The 12,230-nt window shown below is 50.3% G+C and overlaps 1 protein-coding gene across 3 annotated transcripts in view; it reads left to right on the top strand.

Moving 5' to 3' along the window:
• The window catches only part of ESRRB (estrogen related receptor beta), a 185,808-nt gene that overhangs the window by 123,777 nt on the left and 49,801 nt on the right, over positions 1 to 12,230 (top strand). For 2 of the 3 annotated variants that reach the window (XM_086319504.1, XM_086319503.1), the window contains exon 2: positions 4,971 to 5,380. In XM_086319504.1, the coding sequence (XP_086175630.1) occupies positions 4,971 to 5,380 (410 nt within the window). Of the gene's footprint in view, positions 1 to 3,712; positions 3,844 to 4,970; positions 5,381 to 12,230 lie in introns of those variants that run through there. The other variant, XM_086319505.1, reaches the window with a different exon arrangement.

Genomic DNA, 12,230 nt, shown 5'->3' with positions numbered 1-12,230 from the left:
CCCTTCCATGGAATGAGGAAAGGCTGCCTGGGGGATGAGAGAGACCACCTCCAAACTTCCCCTCTGCACAGCCAACCTTCCCTCCCCCTTGTACTGCCTCGGCTCAGTTCTCTTCCGGGGCATCCAGATTCCTTGAGGACTTCAACCGGGTCCCCTGACCACCTGTGTTATTCCTGTAGGTTTCCAACTTAACTCCTCTGAGAATCACAGCTGCGGTGCTAAAAACAAACCAACATACAGAACCAAAAATGTAGACTTCTGGGCCCCACCTACAGGGATGAATGTTCAAAATATGACTGGGCTTCCCAGGTGGCTCAGTGGTAAAAAAAAAAAAAATCTGCCTGCCAATTCAGGAGACATAGATTCAATCACTGGGTCAGGAAGATGCCCAGAAGAAGGAAATGGTAACCCACCCCAGTATTCTTCGCTGGGAAATCCCATGGACAGAGGAGCCTGGAGGGCTACAGCTCATGGCATCGCAAAAGAGTCGGACACGGCTTATCGACTAAGCAAAAACATGGGGTCAGTCCAGGAAGCTACCTGTTCAACCAGCACCTTGGCTGACTCTGATGAAGGCTGGACCAGAATTTGAGAAAAGCTGATACTCATCTTTGGTCATCTCAACCTCTCCATCTTGATTTGCTCTTTACCATTAGCATGTAACATAGACTCACATAGAATTCATTGTCTCCTCTGGGGAGACATGGGGAGTGGTGGATAATTATATTGGGTCAGTAGGTGGGATCAGGGTCGCTTCAGGCAAACTGGAAAGTAATTTTTAAATTTCTTAAGTTCCTTACATTCTTGACACACCTCCCCCTCATCAAAGAAGCAGATAAATTACCGCCAGTAACAACAAAAACATTCCTTCTCTGCCTCCACCACCCCTGAGTTCAAGTGGACGGTGTTGTGTAAAGGTGTGCAAGGAAGCCCCTACCCCTACCCTCTCCTCTGCCCGGGCTTCCAGAAAGATTGTCTGCCTCCCGGGCCTTTTGCAGCTCTGGCCTGTGTGGCTCCTACCACCGCCCCCCCCCCCCGACCCCCGCCCATGCCAGGACACTGCTCTGGGGACGTCACCAGCCACATCCTGACTGCTCACTGAAGGGGACACGTGCACTCCTGACTTCCCCTGACTTTGCGGCTGCACGTACCTGCCGCCACCCCCTTCTCGAGGGCTGTCTTCACTGCACGTCCACAACTCACTCTCTCTTCTCAGCTCCTCTGGCCACTACTTCTTGGCCCTTTTCTTTCCCTTTGTCTTTACGTTTTGCTTTTGAATTAAAGAGAGGTTAAGGATGGGTGGGGGGAGGGGCAGGTTTCCTGGAGGGAAAAAGAATGCAAATGAAAGAGCGAATGAATGAAACCGGACCGGAGGGGCAGCGGGGGAGCCCCTATTAGTGCAGTTTCCCACCCACCCCCGGGCTTGCTGGCGCTCTGCACACATGTGTTTGTTTAGTGTCTGTCCTGGTGGGAGGATGAGCTTCTTGACATCATGAGCTGCGCTGGGCATGTCCTCCTATCTGGTCAGCCTTTGGCACCCTGGTGCCCGGAGTACATGTTGAAGCTCCTTGGCATAGACATTCTGCTGCTGCTACTGCTGCTAAGTCGCTTCAGTCATGTCTGACTCTGCACGACCCCACAGACGGCAGCCCACCAGGCTCCCCCATCCCTGGGATTCTCCAGGCAAGAACACTGGAGTGGGTTGCCATTTCCTTCTCAAATGCATGAAAGTGAAAAGTGAAAGGGAATTCGCTCGGTCGTGTCCGACTCTTAGCGACCCCATGGACTGCAGCCCACCAGTCTCCTCCTGGGGCCAAAATAAGGGTCACCAAAAGGAGAAGCCTGCAGGAATGAAATCATCAGACTCTCAGCTGGAGCCCAGGCTCTAAATTAGTGGCTGGATTTCTGTCCCAACTCTGAGGTGAGGGGCAAGTTTGCTTCCTTCTCAGTCCTAGAGTCACTTGGCCAGGGCCTGGAGGCGGTGGCCTGGACAGGGTGCATCTTGGCTGTTCAGCCCACTAAAGACTGCTTTGTGCCTGTGCCCCTTGAAGCCTTCAAGGAGAGGGCTAGGAGGGAAAACCAAGGCTTAGGGCATGAAACCGCTGCCTGGCCTGGGTGTCCATCAGGGCTGGCTGAGCCGTGGGGTTGGGGAAGACACTTGGAAAATTGTTCACTGGACGTGGCTGTAGAGCTCTCCAATTGCTTCCCTTGGGCACGAGCTTCTTGTACACCCGAGAGACAGACCTGAAGTGGGTGGTATATAAAATGTGCTCACTAAGTAGCAGTTGCAATAATTTCTGTTGACTTCAAATGTGTCTTCCAAAACCTCTGGGGCACTCGTAAGCCTGAGGGAGGAGGGCTTGGGTCTGGGAGCTGACTTGTCCTGCAGTGTTCGTCACAGCAGGCCTGGGATGTTTCTGGGAACGGCAGGGCCCTAACGCTTGCCCCTTGGGAAAAAAGCCGTGACAAACCTAGACAGCATGTTAAAAAGCAGAGACATCGCTTTGCCAACAAAGGTCCCTATAGTTAAAGCTGTGGTTTTTCCAGTAGTCACGTACGGATGTGAGAGTTGGATCATAAAGCTGAGTGCCGAAGAATTGATGCTTTTGAACTGTGGTGCTGGAGAGGACTCTTGAGAGTCCCTTGGACTGCAAGGAGATCCAACTAGTCCATCCTAAAGGAGATCAGTCCTGAATATTCATTGGAAGGACTGATGGTGAAGCCAAAACTCCAGTACTTTGGCCACCTGATCCAAAGAACTGACTCACTGGAAAAGACCCTGATGCTGGGAAAGATTGAGGGCAGGAGGAGAAGGGGGTGACAGAGGATAAGATGGTTAGAGGGCATCACCAACTCAGTGGACATGCGTTTGAGCCAACTCTGGGAGATAGCGAAGCACAGCATAGCCGGGCGTGCTGCAGTCCATGGGGTCGCAAAGTCAGACATGACTTAGCCTCTGAACAACAAAGCAGCAGTGGGAGGGGATTATAAAGGTAAGAGCACCTAGTCCACTCTCCCTGCAGGTCCAGCGCAAGGGCATCATAGGGGGTGAACCCACAGGCGCCTCTGTGCCTGCTCAGGCCGATGGGGTTTCCTGAGGACACGCCAGGGACCTGCTGATAGATGGACGGGAGGCAGGTGACCATGTGGAGCCTGGGGACATGACAGGGCACCAGTCAGAGGTGTAAGGGAACCTGGAGCTAGCGGAAGAAGTGTCTCAGAAGACTCAGGAATATTCAGTTTGAAACCAGAGAGACCTGAGAGCCTCTATCTTCAAACACTACATTCCAGTAGATAATAAACTTCTTGACAGTAGGAGCCTTTTAGGGATCTTTTATCCTTATCAGAGAGAGCTCCCAGCTTCTGATTAGAACTGTCTGCGGGGCAATGCCTCCGGACACGTTCAAGTGTAGACGGATGGAACAGCCCTCTGGGAGGGGCAGTGACTATGAGATCATTGGTGGGACCGGGAACAAGGGAGGCCCCTCCCCATTGTGACTGCCTTGGGTGTTGTGGCTAAGTGTGGCCAAGGTTGTGTTGTGAGGGTGGGCTTTGTGGGTGTGATAGGAGAGCCCTTCCCCACTCGGGGACCAATGCTTTCTTCAGTGAGCTGCTCAGAAAACAGGGGGCTCCCTCTGAGCATCACTGGAGGTAGGACTCCAGCACTGGCACTCCCAGCTCCTCCAGCACTGGGACCCTCCCTCCCTCCCAGCCGGGACATCTTCCCATGAACGGGGCTGTACTCCCACCCTCTCCAGCCCCCTTCATTCTCCAGGACCTTTCCTTCTTAACTTCCACCTGCTGCTCAGGCATCTGCCGTGGCCTCCTCTGTACCTCCACCAGGTGAGGCCAGGACATGGACAGATGGACAGCTGGACCCTGACCCAGCCTCCTGACTCCAGGGCCTGCCTGGCCCAGAGCTCTTGAGTGTGGGCTGTGGCTGGGCTTCCCTGAGTGCACTTCCCTGCCCTTCACTCTTCTCGCTCACATGGGAGAGAAGCCCCTCCCCTGGTCCTGGGGGTCATACTTCGCCTGCCTTCCCACCCACCCATCGTGGTTCTGGGAGGAGGGATTTTCCTTATGGGAAATGTTTTATGACCCTTTGTGGTGATCCTGCCTTGCTGTTCTTGCTCCTTTGACTCTCCAGTGAGGCAGGGGCGCTTAGAGGTGGAAACTTACGGTTAAGAATCAGCGAGGTGATGCTCAGAGTTGGGGTTGGAGGGCTCCCTCGTGTTGCATGATGGAGGCACAGTCTCTTGAGGGGGAGGCCAACCTCTTCTGGGGCGATAGAGGGGAATGAGAGAGGGGGCCTTGGGGCCACCCTCCAGATGTGCCCCGGTGCAGAGGGGGTCCCCAGGGGGCAGCCAATTTGGCTGATGCCTTAGCCACAAGCCCTGCCTCTTGCCCTGGTCAGGTGACGTGGCACCTCTGGTCCCAGTCTCAGTGATGGTGGCCTTCGGGGGAAGCTCCGAGGCTGGGTTACCTGCTGCCCCAGGGTCGGGGTGGGGATGGGGAGTGGATCAGGTGAACTGGGTCATCGGATCTGGTTCTGAGGGTGTCTGGTCCGAGAGCTGTTGCCTTCGGACTTCAAATCTATTACTGTTGCGTGGGAAGCTTGGCCAGATATTTTGGCTGAAGGTTACCACGTTTTTCACCCTTTAGACTAGCAGTTTGCAGAGGGGTGGGGTGCCTCATCTGAAGTTGATCAAACAGAGTTTTCATTTTGAGGACTCAGAAGGTTCTGGGGGGTAATGCCAGAAACTCACTGTGGCCTGTGCCGTTTTTTCCTTTTCCCCCCAGCCCAATTGACCTCTCCCCCACCCCCGCCAGCATTTTATCTCACCAATACCTAGCATAAGGCCCCTCCCAGCCACCCCACCCACCCGGTGCCCGGAGCCCAGAGCTAATTCCTGGGGACGTCACACGCACCGCACCCTCTCCGAGCTGACTCCTGCTCTCTCTGTCCCCAGGCTGCTGAACAGGATGTCCGCAGACGACCGGCACCTGGGCTCCAGCTGCGGCTCCTTCATCAAGACCGAGCCGTCCAGCCCGTCCTCGGGGATTGATGCCCTCAGCCACCACAGCCCCAGCGGCTCGTCGGACGCCAGCGGCGGTTTCGGTCTAGCCCTGGGCGCCCACGCCAACGGTCTGGACTCGCCGCCCATGTTCGCGGGCGCCGGGCTGGGAGGCACCCCGTGCCGCAAGGGCTACGAGGACTGTGCCGGAGGCCTCATGGAGGACTCGGCCATCAAGTGCGAGTACATGCTCAACGCCATCCCCAAGCGCCTGTGCCTCGTGTGCGGGGACATCGCCTCCGGCTACCACTACGGCGTGGCCTCCTGCGAGGCCTGCAAGGCTTTCTTCAAGAGGACCATCCAAGGTACGGGGCCGCCGGCCGGGCCGGGGAGGGGTGGGGGTACGGCCCGGCAGGGAGCCAGTGATCCCCCAGAGCCAGCTGCCGGCGCAGGGCTGGGCGCCTCTGAATGCCAGGTTCTGGAGACTCTCCTTTCGGTCTCCCCAGGGCTTCTCATCCTGGGATTCTGGATGTGGGCTCTAACTAGCAGGCTGTTGTTGAAATGGCATTCCGCCCCTTAGGGGACCCCGGAAGATCTGCACAAATGCCTAGGTGTGCCTAGGATGGGAAACACTGTCCAATGTGTGACCCTAAAGAGCTGATTTTAGGGGGGAAAATGTTAGCAGCCCTATTTGCCCTGCAATTCCAGACCTCTTGAACTGTAATGGGTCTCTCGTTTTGTTCCCTGGTGGCTCAGACAGTAAAGCATCTGCCTACAGTGCAGGAGACCTGGGTTCAATCCCTGGGTTGGGAAGATCATCTGGAGAAGGAAATGACAACCCACTCCATTATTCTGGCCTGGAAAATCCCACAGATGGAGGAGCCTGGTAGGCTACAGTCCATGGGGTTGCAAAGAGTCAGACTCAGCTGAGTAACTTCACTTTCACTTTGTAATTGCGCAAGTGGACTGTGACTACCCTCTTCATCTTTAAAGAGTCAGGGAAGAGCAAGGGGATCTCCCCCTGCCGCCCACCCCCCCACTGCACCCTGACCACTCATCCTGTCCCATCCTGGAGTGGCCCATCTTTGAGGGCTTTTCACAAAGTGTGTGCTTATCGGCTGAGTCATGTTCCGAAGGCCATGGGGTAGCTGCCTCTCTCAATGGGTGGGAAAGAGCCCTCCAGGGCTGAGAAGTGAGTCCTAGGTAAATAGGGGATAATGATGGCTGCGCATGGTAACCAAGATTCTTACTACAGTAGGTCACAGGTAGAGCCCTTGCTTCATGCATCCCACTGACTATCTGTGAGTTCCTACTAAGTGCCAGCCTGACGCTAGGATAGACCAAAAGCCCTGCTCGTGGAGGTCACTGAGATGAGCAGATGCTGTCCCCTGGGGACAGAGACTGCAGACCAGACTAGAGAAAACTCAGGGGTGCTTTCCTGTCCCTGCCCTGCCTGGCGGTCCAGGGGTATCCTCCCTTGCCCTCCTCCCCTATTTCTCTTTTAGAAGAGGCAAGCTGAGCTTCCATGGATGATTCTTCGCTTGTTCAGTCAACAAGTATTTGCTTAAATTTCTTGTGAGAAGTTATTTATTAAACTAATTAAGGGTCCTAGGATGTTTCCAGTTTAACGTGTTAGTTGAAACGGTGTGTTGACCTGTCCAACTGCTGGGTGGGCTTCTGGGTCGCACAGCTCCATCCCTTACCTTACTGCTCAGTGCCCTTGGGGGCTGCCTCAGTTTCTCTGCTTTAGTTTGTTCCCAGGAAAGGTGAGATGGTGTCATGGCTACCTCACATAGAGCTGTTAAAAAGAGGCTTAATTATATACTATATATATATATATAATGCATTGTATGTATTATATATATAAAATACATTATATATGATGCATTATATATATATAAAGCACATATGTAAGTAATGCATTTTATATATATGTGTGTGTGTGTATATATATATATATAGAGAGAGAGAGCACTTATGTTTTGGCCTGGCACTTAGTAAGTACTAAATAAATGTCTGCAGTTATTATTTTCACTTTCCTAGTATCCCTTAAGACACTATTACTTAGACAACAGACATAATCTGTTTTATCTTACAAAGCAGGTTTTTGTAATCTCATTAATTTAAAGAGTACAATTATTATTTTAACTTAACAGGATTTAAACCATTTTAGCTATAGATAAATTTCTTTATTAAATGGACCCTTTAAAAATATAAGCATGGCAAATATGCAAATAGTACATAGGAATTTTTTACTGTTTTATTCCAACAGTAAAAAAGTAAGTTTGCCTAGAACCCCAGGCCCCCAGTTCCCTGTACCTTTCCCAGAAGGAGCGTGGTACCAACTTCTCTCAGCAAATACTGACGGAACCCTTTTCTGTCCGGCACTGCGCTAGCCTTCAGCACCGTGAATGGATGTATGCTGGTCCCTGCTAGCTTCACATCCCCCAGTCTGGGAAGAGGCCCTGGAATTTCTAGATGTGAAAAGCACTATATGCAGTTCTAAGTCTCAGCCAGGCTTGAAAACCCCCAGTTCAATATCCAATTAATATCATTGGATATTGGAAGGATAAACATGAGATGTTTAAAACAATTTAAGCCACTGAAAGAGCAGTGTTTTTCTTCTAAAATTGGGATGTAATCTTGGTAAGATTGCCACTATTTTAGACTCCTGAAGGTCAGTTTTTGAAAAATTGTCTTTTAAGAGACAATTACATTTTCTTCTCTCCTTATTCCTTAATGTGCTGGAGAATTCTGGATCAAATTTTCTGAAAGCAGAGGCTGGTGTCGACTCAAGAATCCTGCTACACCCTCGACAGCAACCTGGGTGTTAAGAACATTCTCAGCAAGGGCCCACAGGAAGGATTTGTAAATAGTCTTCATTATTTGCTCCCACGAATAGGATAACGATCTTTTCCTAGAAGCCCAAAGACAAACAGAGCATTTAGTGCCATCGGAACTGGCCTGCTCTTGTCCCTTTTCTTAGTCACAGGAAGAGTTATTCATTTTCAACCAGAAAGACATATATGTTTGGAACAGGGACTGTCCATCTAAAGCTGATGGATTGCTCTGGCTATTTCATCAATTCTTTGATTTTGTTCTAACAAAGATTTTGATTTTGTTGTTTCTGAGCATAACAGTTGTAGGAAATTTAGAGATATGGGGAAAATATAAAGAGGAAACAAATTACCTACAATTGGACAACCCCAGAGATGAGCTTAGAACCAAGAGAGCATTAATTGAGTCCCTGCGCTGAGTTAGGGGCTTCCCTGGTGGCTCAGAGGGATAAAGAGTCTGCCTGCAATGTGGGAGACCCGGGTTCAATCCCTGGGTTGGGAAGATCCCCTGGAGAAGGAAATGGCAACCCACTCCAGTATTCTTGCCTGGAGAAGCCCCAGGGACAGAGGAGCCTGGTGAGCTACAGTCCATAGGGTCACAAAGAGCTGGACACAACTGAGCGACTTGACTTTACTTTCCTGAGTAAGGAGCTTCAGGGAGAGACACAGAGTACCTGCCCTCTAGATGCCAGAATCAAAGGTTTAGAGCAGGCGAGGCTACAGGCATTGCCTTAGGCTGCCAGCCCAGGGCGTAGTCTCCTAAGCACCTCCCTAGTTAAGGAGGATGTTCAGGCCATTTTGAACAGGGCCTTTAGTCACATGCAATAATAATCCATTTACAAAGTAAATGCCAGGACAGGTCTGAAAATCATGCTAGCTCACAGCCTCCCTTCCCTCTTTAGGTTCCTTCCATGTGCTCCATTCAGTGGTTACACTGAATTTGGACAATAGAAGAAATTTATGGGAACCAAGGAGTCACAAGAGACTTAGGGAGAAAGCCCTCAGAATCCCATTCCCTGCCTACAAATATTTACTGAGCGCTCACTGCTTACTGGGCTCTCAGTACTCTGCGCCGTGCTGGGGCTGCCTCTTTGGGGATGGGGGAGGTGGGCAAAGTGCAGTTTGCAGGCAGCTTTCTGCTTTTGTGAATCCAGCCGTCTTAGAACAGGGCCACACCTGTTTGTTTACATATTGTCTCTGTGTTGGTGCTTTGGTAGAGTAGTAGTCAGACCTTCAGGCCACAAAGCGTAAAGGATTTACATTTTTCTGACTTTTTGCGGCGGGGTGGGGGGGGCGGTGGGGGGGACTTACAACCCCCTGCACTTTGGCATTAGGTCCCTCATAGGTCTTCTGCTCTGTGAACTTGATGGTTAGGCAGAATCTGGTTGGACAGATCAATTTTTCCTTGAGTGTGCTGGCATCCCCAGGCTTATCCATCAAGTCCCTGAATTTGGACAATATGAGTCGGCCTGTGAGAGATGGAGCCCCTTTCTGTGGCTGGCCCACACAGGTTTCTGGGCTGTGGTACTGACCCACAGTAGTGAAAACCTTTGTCATGAGTACTGCAGTGGTGAGGGGCCCTTTTGAGGGACCACCCAGGCGTCCATGCTAAGCTGTACCTCCAAACCCTGACCCTCTCAGCAAGGACCCTGCTTTCTGTTCCGCTGATTGCCCCTCCGTGTGCTCCTGCGAAGCTTCTGCACGCGGATGATACTTCCTACACTGTACCGTCACTGCTGTTGGTCATCTGCTTCCCCGGCATCTCCTGAGGCATTACATTTATCTCGATTTTTCCGCCGAGCCCCATGCCGTTCCACAGTACCTGGCCTGTAGGAAGTTCTCAATGTGTCTGAGTAGAAGGCAATCCCTGAAGTGATCTCTCATTTTCCCAATGAGGGCAAACCAAAGACACTTGGCTAATGTGTGTATGTAAGCCTTTAGGATCTAGATAAAATAGTCACGTTTACTTATAAGCATGCTTGTTTGTTATGCTTGCATATTTTCAGTCACATTCTGTAAGACCATGTATTCTTTTTTGAAAAACCTTTTCCTTTTCAAAAGGCAGGGTTTACCCAAAGTTTCGCATGACTCTTTGATGAAAGTGTCTTTGCCTTCTCCAGAGCCACTTTCTGGGTCGAGTTGCTCAGCGTGGTGTTTCAGAGCATACTTCCTTCCACCTCTGTTCCACACACTCCATCTCTGTTATGGGAGATTTTGTGAGCCTGGATATGCTGCCGTCTCTCAAAGTTCTATTTGGAGCCCTAAGTACATTTCCTAGATCATTAGGATAGTTCTTTTTCAGTTGTGTCAGTTTTAAAAAATTGAAATATGGTTAATTTATGATGTTGTGTTAGTTTCAAGTGTACAGCAAAATGATTCAGTTAAACACATATATTCTTTTTCAGATTCTTCCCCATTGCTAACTGCAAAGTCACTTCAGTCGTGTCCGACTCTGTGCGACCCCATAGACGGCAGCCCACCAGGCTCCCCTGTCCCTGGGATTCACCAGGCAAGAACACTGGAGTGGGTTGCCATTTCCTTCTCCAATGCATGAAAGTGAAAAGTGAAAGTGAAGTCGCTCAGTCGTGTCTGGCTCTTAGCGACCCCATGGACTGCAGCCTACTAGGCTCCTCCATCCATGGGATTTTCCAGGCAAGAGTACTGGAGTGGGGGGCCGTTGCCTTCTCCTCTGCCCCAGTATAGGTGATTATATTAAGCATAGTTCCCTGTGCTAGGTAGTAAGTCTGTCGTTACGTATTTTATATAGTTAGGCTTCCCAGCTGGTACTAGTGGTAAAGAACCCACCTGCCAGTGCAGGAGACGTAAGAGATGCAGGTTCAATCCCTGGGTTGGGAAGATCCCCTGGAGGAGGGCTCAGCAACCTACTCCAGTTTTCTTGCCTGGAGAATCCCACAGACATAGGAGCCTGGCTGGCTACAGTCCATGGGGTCTCTCAGAGTTGGACATGACTAAGTGACTTAGCACGCAAAAAAGTAGTTGAGTCAATTTATAATTATGGTTTCCACAACATATCAGGTACCTACTGCTTTTCACTCTCAGTGTTTGCTATTGTGACTCCTGTTCCTGGGAATAACTAAAATTGTTTTAAATTTCTTCCTGCCTTTGTTATTGATTTAGTTGGGTGACAGGCCTTAATTGGGGTCTTCTTGGGGCAATGGGTCTCCTCAAATTGCTGTTCAGTATGAAGTGACTGACACAGCACCTCTGATATGAGAGACACCTCACAAAGACCCAGATATAAAGCAACTTGCTATTTTCTAAAGAGCAATGTTTGAGGGGACCTGCTGCCTTACATCGAAGCTTGTGAAGCAGTTGTTTGGTTCTTTCGTGAAACTTTATGGAGTCCCAACCTTTGTGCCAGGAGCTGTGGGTAAGCAAGACAGTAAATATCAGATCATATCAGATCAGTCGCTCAGTCACGTCTAACTCTTTGCGACCCCATGAATCGCAGCACGCCAGGCCTCCCTGTCCATCACCAACTCCCAGAGTTCACTCAGACTCATGTCCATCGAGTCAGTGATGCCATCCAGCCATCTCATCCTCTGTTGTCCCCTTCTCCTCCTGCCCCCAATCCCTCCCAGCATCAGAGTCTTTTCCAATGAGTCAACTCTTTGCATGAGGTGGCCAAAGTACTGGAGTTTCAGCTTTAGCATCATTCCTTCCAAAGAAATCCCAGGGCTGATCTCCTTCAGAATGGACTGGTTGGATCTCCTTGCAGTCCAAGGGACTCTCAAGAGTCTTCTCCAACACCACAGTTCAAAAGCATCAATTCTTCGGCGCTCAGCCTTCTTCACAGTCCAACTCTCACATCCATACATGACCACAGGAAAAACCATAGCGTTGACCAGACAGACCCTTGTTGGCAAAGTAATGTCTCTGCTTTTGTATATGCTATCTAGGTTGGTCATAACTTTCCTTCCAAGGAGTAAGTGTCTTTTAATTTCATGGCTGCAGTCACCATCTGAAGTGATTTTGGAGCCCCCCAAAATAAAGTCTGACACTGTTTCCACTGTTTCCCCATCAATTTCCCATGAAGTGATGGGACCGGATGCCATGATCTTCGTTTTCTGAATGTTGAGCTTTAAGCCAACTTTTTCACTCTCCACTTTCACTTTCATCAAGAGGCTTTTGAGTTCCTCTTCCCTTTCTGCCATAAGGGTGGTGTCATCTGCATATCTGAGGTTATTGATATTTCTCCCGGCAATCTTGATTGCAGCTTGTGTTTCTTCCAGTCCAGCGTTTCTCATGATGTACTCTGCATATAAGTTAAATAAACAGGGTGACAATATACAGCCTTGATATACTCCTTTTCCTAACTGGAACCAGTCTGTTGTTCCATGTCCAGTTCTAACTGTTG

This window comes from Bos grunniens, chromosome 10 (genome assembly GCF_055505025.1).
Source record: "Bos grunniens cultivar Pamir isolate PY7600 chromosome 10, Bosgru_T2T1.0, whole genome shotgun sequence".
NCBI lineage: Eukaryota > Metazoa > Chordata > Mammalia > Artiodactyla > Bovidae > Bos > Bos grunniens.
Note: the sequence above shows the minus strand (reverse complement) of the source record. Positions and strands in the feature narration are given on the sequence as shown.